This window comes from Acartia tonsa, chromosome 5 (genome assembly GCF_053477335.1).
Source record: "Acartia tonsa isolate MP-2025a chromosome 5, ASM5347733v1, whole genome shotgun sequence".
NCBI lineage: Eukaryota > Metazoa > Arthropoda > Copepoda > Calanoida > Acartiidae > Acartia > Acartia tonsa.
The window spans coordinates 11,863,853-11,872,205 of NC_137264.1; the positions used below are offsets into that span (position 1 = coordinate 11,863,853).

Consider the following 8,353-nt stretch of genomic DNA (forward strand, 5'->3'; position numbering starts at 1 on the left):
TATTTGCCTACCTGAGAAACGCCAGCTCTGGCCTGATGCGCCTTCTTCTGGTCACCCCAGTTACCGGTGGCCAGCGAATACCTAAACAAATAAGTATAGAAATTCTAGATCCATAATCTCTTAATGAGATCAATGGGAAGCAGGGAGGAAGGGGACATTGGGCTGTTTATTACACTAGTCCCCAAAATTTTATATTAACGTTTTCTTATTCGTTGTCTCAGCAACTTTAGGGACTTTTTTAAAATTTTGATTGGTTGGTTCATAGAGCTAAGTTTCTAAACATTTCAACCACTTATTGTAATCAATAGAAGGAGTAATTACGTGTACCATCATTTGGTATGTACACGAATTGATCGGCCACTATTTTATCCCTTTAGATCCCTGAGGACAAATACTTGCAAGTTATAAGTAAAAACATTTACACATTTTGGTATGGAAAAGCAAATATTTTTTCAAGACCTTGCTTTGCTTGGGGAAATTATATCACCTCTCGTAGAAAGGAATTAATATTATTACTAGATTAGTAGATATTAACAAAATCATTATCTAATAGAAATCCGTTCACTTTTTAGTTGGAAGGATTATTATGCTTGGAGGGAGGGGACATTGGGCTGTTTAATTACACAAGTCCCCAAAGTTTTATAGTATCGCTTCCTTTTTCGTTTGCTTGACTACTTTGGGAACTTTTGAAGTTTTGATTAGTTGGTTGATTTAGTTGAGTGTCCTAACGTTTAAACCGATTGTAATCTACAGAAGGGGTAATTTTGTGCATCATTATCATAGGGGATGTACAATTACATCAATTTATCAGCCATTGTCTTATCCCTTTGGATCCCTGTATTATGTATGAATGAGCATTTGGGTAATAAATCTGTTACCTCAAACCATCGGAGATTGTGCGGGCCTTGATGGCCAGCTCGAGGTTGAAGTCCTTGCCCTTGTCGATAAACTTCTGCGCGTACATTCTCATCTCCTATACACGGATACAGGTATAAGTAAATGGAATAAAACTTAAGCGCAGCAATCCTTATAATAAAGTAGCATGATTTCTATCTGGTTGACTTTGTGTGTTTGTCTGTATTTTTTTACCGAAGGATCTCGGTAACCGCTAAATCGATCAGGTTCTTTTTAGCAGGGTGTCTTCTCATAGGTTTCGGGAAGGTTTCTAAGTATTTTGGGGGAGGGTAACACCACCCTCTCAAAATAAATCGCCACTAGAAAAAAAATTACATTAGTAGAAAACTGGATAGGTATATTACGATGCTATAAATAATATTTCATTAGAGCTGAGAACTGGTTCTAATCCACAGGTTATTAATCGGTTTTGAAGCCATACTGGAAATTGTTTATAATATATCAATTTAATGATAACTAATCCTTGCCTTCATAAGATTCTTGAACAGTCCTCTAAAGAGGAAAGCCAGCAGAGGCCCAGCGAGGTCCAGACGTTTGTTACCATAGTGATCACGATCGTCGAGCTCACGACGGCCCAGGTTGGCAAGCAGCAGTCTGTGCACCATGTAACCTAAAGTAATACAGGAGTGTATATTAGGATGGGTCGATTTTTTACTTTTTTATCTGAGACCTAAGCGCGAACCTGCACTTGATTTATATAAGTATAATACACCTCTGGATGATTTAAAATTTATCTTAAGTCTAAAAACCGCTTGCGACCACTCATACAATTGTACAGCAATTTGTGAATGGGAGTAAAAAAATTACTGAATCAGAACTATAGCTTCATGGTGCTCCAAGAAAAGGCCTTGAGGAGTAGAATCAGGAATTTTTGTCCGTTTCAAAATATCTCGTTCCGAGCCTTAGAAATGACTAAATTTTGATCGGTTGATTCATTAAGTTGAGTTTTCAACTAATAATTTAATCTATAGAAGGATATATTTTGTGTATCATCATTGGGGATGTACGTCAATGTATCGACAATTGTCTTATCCCTTTATATCCCTGTAAAATACGTACCTAAGAAATAAGCTTTTCTTGTTTCACAATAATCTGAGACTCCAACATGTGGTAGAGTTTCCTTCTGCAGGATCTCCCTAGCGTATTTGATACGTTTCTCCTTGGTTACACCGGGCCGAGCTCCTCTGGAACCAATAAAGTTGAGAGCAACGTTTTGTTCCTGTGCAGTTATTTTTATGTAAACTTTACAGTGCTGAGTTAATGCATTGTTAATCCTATTTTTTTTAAAGTAAGAATTTTTGTCTAAAGCTATGTCTTGGGGTGGTTTTAGGCTAATGTCCTGACTTCCTCTGCCCTCCCCTATAGGCTTGGGGCGAAGGAAAAAGTTATTAATACACTAGCATACATACATAACCTAAGGATTAATATTCAATACGTCCTTAATTTCGTACTTTCCTCAGATTGTTGACCGACCATCTACTACTCTATAATTCACATTGTCTGCATTTCTTATAAATGTTTTAAAACTTCAAGAAACGAGTTTGACCCACACTTTAGTAATTATATGCCTTACAATAAGATTAAAATGTAGGTAACATTACTCATAAGTTTAAAATAAATTCCTGAATAACAAAAGCTTCGTCCAGAGAGGGTTTAACAATCTCCATTAGCTCTGGATCATCGAAATCATAAATGATATGCTCAAGAATATCTCTGTCTGCTACAAAACCCAAGGCTCTGGTGTTAACATTAATATGACGCATTGAAATATTCCAGGGTTTCGGATCCGGATCCGCAAGGATCCGCATATTTTCGAGTCCAAGGATCCGGATCCTTGGACTCAAAAAAAAATGGAGAAAAAAAGGGAAAAATCTACCTAAATTTATATACAATCTCAGACATTCTCTTGATGAGAGCCAATCTTTAAGGTTTAGGGCCAGACTTGAAAATTAAAAGTATTTTTGACTTCGAATTAAAGAATAAATATTTTTGAAAGGTTTGGTGATTTTATTTTTATTGTCAAGGATCCGGAACTGCACTGACCAAATTTTGAGGATACGGATCCGGATCCGCAAAAAATCAATGAGGATCCGAAACCATGAAATATTCAAATACAATTAAAAGTAATAGTTACATATCAGGAAGGGAGGGGGCACTGTGCTCTTTATTACACTAGTCCCTAGTTTTAAAATAACGCTTTCTTAACAATTTTGGGGACTCTAGTGAATTTTGATTCTTTTATCTGCGGAAGAGGTAATTTTGAGTATCATCATTGGGTATGTACATCAATTTATCGGCTTTTGTCTTATCCCTTTAGATCACTGAAGAACACCACTTAGGATCCCAAATAGGTACTTTAGTCAACTTTTAAAATAACTTTAAGAAATTTCAAAAATAAAATATCAACGCGTCGATATTTTCCTGAAAACAATCATAATTGGAATTTCTTGCTTAATGTAGGGTAGAATGGCCACAATTCTTTGGCCAATCGCGGATTTTTTCACATTTGCTCCGCCCCTAGCCAACATGTTGACCCACAGTGTACTGGTGGGCCTGGAGGAGTGCTCCAAGCAGGATCTGATCTCAGTTTTGTACGCGAATTTACCGTCCTGTAGATTTGTGTTTGTACAAATTACACTTGTAGAATGTCAGAATTTTCAGAATATTAATAAATAAAGGTCGAATCAAAATTGTAAGTAAATTTGTTGAAAAGCTGCTTAAATACAGAATTTGTTTAAGGACATACTTACATTTTTAGGATTATAATTATAGAGACGCTTCGCTTTTAACACTGTATTTTGTTGTACTAGGAATCAGAATTCCAAAAAACAGATCGATTGGATAATTTTAGAATATTAAATATTAATATTTTGAACAAACATCCCTTCATTTGGAACACATAGACAGTATTCGTCGCCATCTTTTCCTGGGCAATCAGAACCTTCTCGGAGCCGTTGATGATGAAATAACCTCCAGGGTCCAGCGGGCACTCGTTCAACTCTGTCAAGTCACGATCTGTCATGCCGTTGAGCAGGCAATAGGTTGACCGCAACATGATGGGAATTTTGCCAATAAATGTTTTTTGATGTTGTGTTTCTATGGGGTCTTTTCCATCCTATAAAAAAGAAGCTTTTTGAGATTACTAATAAATATAGGTATATTTTCCAGGGAATGCGGAAGGGGTATATTGAACTGGTTGGTACCCAAAGTTTTATAACCACGTTATCTTATTTGTTGTTTAAAACTTTAGGTACTTCTGTTAATTTTGATTGGCTGGTTCCGAAGTAGTAGTGTTAAAACTCTTAAACCAATAATTTTCTACAGAAGGGTTATTTTTTTAACTTACTAAATATCCTTGCTAATTTCTGAATTACACCAAATATATTTTTATCTAGGTAACTATTTATATAAATACTTTTATTGTGCTAGCTAACTATAAAAAGACAGACGGAGTTCTGAGCGTTCTATATAATAAATATATTTTTAACTAACAAGGAAATTGAGAGATATTATTATACAAATAAAAACATTCGTTATATTTTTAGTTTTTACTTGGTTCTACTTTGTATGTATTGTATACCAGTTTGAAATTCAGTAACAAAAGTCCTGGGCATATCTTTTATGCATTTTATTGGAAGGTAATTAAACCATAACAAGGAAAGTGTCACAGAAAATAAAAACGATATCGGTTAAAATTCTTTATTACCTTAACAACTGTTTTAGTAATATCCACATAGAGGGGGGCGGAGTAGGTCAAATTTCTCAACCTTGCCTCGTTGGGCATCATAGGGGTGGGGGCACCATCCTTTTCCCAATGGGTAGGCTTCGATAGGTAAATCTGCTCGAATTTGAGCAAGTAACGGGGCGGGGTCTCGACCTCGCCACCTATATGCTGGGCTTCTCCCTACAGGTCAAGAAAACATGAATTCAAGTTATCATTTTTAAACAGTTTTAATAAAAAAAAAATTTAGGATTACATTGAAATAACTTATTCTATCAAAAATATTAAATATCTATAATTACGATTTATGACAGTACTGCATTGATATACAGACTATTATCCTTATAATACAAAGTAGTACGATGTCTGTCTGTCTCCTAGAGGCAAAGCCGCTAGTCCATATAATAAAGTAACAGGATGTCCCTCTGTTTGTCAGTCTGTAAGTCTGTCTGTGCCTGTCTGTCTGTACCGAAGGATCTCGCTAACCGCTGAATCGATTGGGTTCTCCTTTACAGGTTCTGGAAAGGTTTATAACTATTTTAGGGGAAAGTACCTCCTACCTCCCAAGAGAAACAATCCTGGAAAAAACTAACATCCCCCCAAATTTTTAAAAATTATTCTTTTTAATCTAATGTAAAAAAAATGGGTTATGGAATTCAACTCCTCCCACAAGTGTCCTTAGAGGCCTCTAGGGGCGTAACCGCAGGTAATTAAGAAATTGAAAACATGAGTGATGTTTATATTTTCTTTTCCTGAAGATCTATTTGTGGAGCATCCTCTACAATTCTTTGTACGTTCATCTGTATGAACTCATCAAATGAATCCAACTGCTGACGTACAAGACCTATAAAAAACACAGGTTTTTAAAAACAAGGTACTGATAAAACTTAAAAATCTGTATCAAGTTTTTGTTAAAATTGTATCTTTTTTTCATATCTCTTTGTTGGTTTTCAGTTTTACCATAGATAAAGCTTTGCTTAAATATTTCAGTATTTTTTCAACTAGGTATGTTATAAACAAATAATGTGAGGACTTATATCCCCCATTGATGTAACCACTACAGATAACCAACCCTTTGTCTCGATATATTAAATGTGGATGGTTGAGCCTGTTTAACCCTTAAAGCACTCCTTCTAATTTTGCTAAAACAGTTTGGCTTCTAACAAACTCTCGACAACTAGCGGATGGGCTACTGGATTAGAACAAATGGCAGGTGTCCTACCTTTTTCATCAAAGTAGGCGGAGATGACAATCCAGCAGGCCTCCTGCCAGATCTCGTTCGAGATCTCCTCCGCCTCCTCCCCCTCGTCATTGTAATCATCATCCATCTCATACATTTTCAAATTGAGGGGGGGAAATTATCTGAAAATATCTTTTTAATTTACAAAATTCTTGAATCTTAAAACAGATCTCATAACAATTTATAAATCAGGTAATAACTTTAACAAGAAGTTATTTTAATAGGTATTTAATTTTTTGCTTAAATAGGTAATGGTATGATAATATCTAATTCTGAAAAATTGTCCCCCTAGATTGTAAAAATTCGTTGATAAACAAGGAATCTATCTTTTAAAGGAGTCGGACATATCAATATTTTAGAGAATTTGAACAAATTCAAAACAAAAATAATCAAATATATATAACCAATTTAAAAAAAAAACCACAGCCATCCATTTTAATTAGCACCATAAATCATTACATAGGTTATACATTGTTAAAACACAATAAAATGACCTAAAATACACTTTTATACACTCTATGTATTCTTTTCTAAATATAATACATTTGTCATTTCCATACTGGAGTCATGCCTTCAACTACAACAATAAAAACTTTTTACTTTTTGTTAAATATATCAGTTAGTTTATTGATGACATGTTCCTCTTGAATGAGGGTATAACCACCTCCATGCCTGTCCACCAACAAGGAATTCCAACCAACATTTCTGGCTCCGTAATAATCTTTGTCCATATCGTCCCCTAATACAGGCAAAGGATAAGTTCCATAATAATGGAAAACTAAATCTATAGATTAAGTATGCGATACCTAGCAAAGTACTAACCACCTAAGTCAGATGCTGTCTAACTTGAAAAATTTTAATATAATAAACACATGGCAAAACAATCCTTACATAAAAGTAACAGGATCTGTGTCAGTCTCTGAAGGATCTCGCTTCTCATAGGTCCTGGGACTATTTCTAGGGTCGGTACCATCAAAACCCTCCCGAGAGAAATCTGCTTTAAAGAATATAAACCATATAAACCTGCATTTTTTTGTCTTTTGAAAAAAAACCTTTAATTAAAATCAAACACCATAAGTTCAAAAATCAATAGCTTATCCTTGCCTATATGTAAAAATTGGCTTGGCAGCAGTTCAGCTGACTCGTGGCAGCGTGCTGACGCATAATCATATATTGCTGCCTCCGGCTTCGAAGATTTAGCATCCTCACTTGTTATTATAAAATCAAAATATTGTTTAAGCCCCAAGGATGGTATTATATCATGAAGACGATTGTCAAAATTTGAAATAGCTCCAATTTGAAGTTTATTTTGATTGTTTCTTAATTTATGTAAAGTTTCAACGCTATCATCTAGGACTAGATATGGTTTGGGCGAATGATAATATCCATAAAGAATATTGGCCATAGCTCTAACCTCATCTTCTTTATAATTTTCTTTTAAAACATCTCTAAAAGTTTCTTGAACTAAATTAACCCACCAGAACATTGAACTAATATTTGTTGTAGAACCAAAATGAGGATGTTTTTCGTCGAGAAGTTTCCAATTATAATAGAAACTTTTCTGGACTTGGTCATAATTTGTTTTGATGCCAAAATCTTTTGCAATTTCTACATATTTAGCCACGGGTGGTTCTTTGAATCTTAATACAGTGCCTACAATGTCAAAAGTAATAACGCGAACGTTTCTAAACATTATTTTCTGAAATTTTGTAGAATTTAGAAATATACTGATAGCCATTTAGCGATTTTAATCAAATATATCATTTTGTTTGCACTAAGTAACTCGTTGTATGATAAAAAATTAGAAACTTGAAAGAGAGGGAACAAGGGGGGGGGGGAGTTTTGACACATTTGCGTAAACCTGGCTTCAGGATTTATCTTTGGACTGAGAGGATAGGTTATTAATGATAAAATCATTCTTATATGATGAATTTCACGAAGTTTTAAGATTTTTTGGATAGGCCTCCAGGTGGTCTCTGAACAGGTAAAAATGAAAAAAAAATTTTTTTTAAAGTTACAGGTCAACTTATAAAACAAAATATGCATATTTTGTTTTATAAGTTGATTTTTAACTTAAATTTTTTTTTTTTTTTCATTTTTACCTCTACAGAGACCAGCTGGAGGCCTATCCAAAAAATCTTAAAACTTCGTAAAATTCATCATGTAAGAATGATTTTATCATTAATAACCTATCCTCTCAGTCCAAAGATAAAGCCTAGGTGCCAGGTTTACGCAAATGTGTCAAACTCCCCCCCCCCCCCTCCCTTAATTGGACACTAGTCCTCAAAGTTTTATAAAAACGTTTACTTATTCGTTTAATTGAGAACTTTAGAAACTTCAGTTTATTTTGATTGGTTTGTTCATTAAGTTGAGTGTTCGATCGTTTCAACCACTTATTTAATTAATTTAAAATGGGTAAATGTACATCCATCTGTAGACCATTGTCTTATCCCTTTAGATCCCTGTCATTATCTTGT

The 8,353-nt window shown here is 34.6% G+C and overlaps 2 protein-coding genes across 2 annotated transcripts in view; both read right to left on the reverse strand.

Moving 5' to 3' along the window:
• The window catches only part of Polr2B (RNA polymerase II subunit RpII140), a 15,044-nt gene extending 9,048 nt beyond the window's left edge, over positions 1-5,996 (reverse strand). The window contains exons 1-10 of the mRNA XM_080160254.1: positions 5,859-5,996; positions 5,391-5,480; positions 4,622-4,821; positions 3,799-4,030; positions 3,337-3,523; positions 2,535-2,652; positions 1,975-2,131; positions 1,383-1,525; positions 879-973; positions 12-81 (exon numbers count right to left, since the gene is read on the reverse strand). Of these exons, the coding sequence (XP_080016380.1) occupies positions 12-81; positions 879-973; positions 1,383-1,525; positions 1,975-2,131; positions 2,535-2,652; positions 3,337-3,523; positions 3,799-4,030; positions 4,622-4,821; positions 5,391-5,480; positions 5,859-5,973 (1,407 nt within the window). The 5' untranslated portion in view covers positions 5,974-5,996. The remainder of the gene's footprint in view (positions 1-11; positions 82-878; positions 974-1,382; positions 1,526-1,974; positions 2,132-2,534; positions 2,653-3,336; positions 3,524-3,798; positions 4,031-4,621; positions 4,822-5,390; positions 5,481-5,858) is intronic.
• A 476-nt stretch (positions 5,997-6,472) lies between these two features.
• On the reverse strand, positions 6,473-7,596 carry LOC145318758 (rhythmically expressed gene 2 protein-like). The gene is made up of 2 exons (XM_080160274.1): positions 6,981-7,596; positions 6,473-6,615 (listed from the first exon to the last, which is right to left on the reverse strand). Exons 1-2 carry the CDS (start codon positions 7,567-7,569, stop codon positions 6,473-6,475), a joined length of 732 nt encoding a protein of 243 aa, XP_080016400.1. The 5' UTR covers positions 7,570-7,596.
• Between the last annotated feature and the right edge of the window lie 757 nt (positions 7,597-8,353).

Excerpts from the sequence above, each read along its gene's own strand:
- LOC145318758 (XM_080160274.1), bottom strand. The coding sequence starts at position 7,569 with ATGTTTAGAAACGTTCGCGTTATTACTTTTGACATTGTAGGCACTGTA. Across the intron at positions 6,616-6,980 it reads AAGCCAATTTTTACATATAG|GGGACGATATGGACAAAGAT; the intron begins GCAAGGATAAGC and ends TGCCTGTATTAG.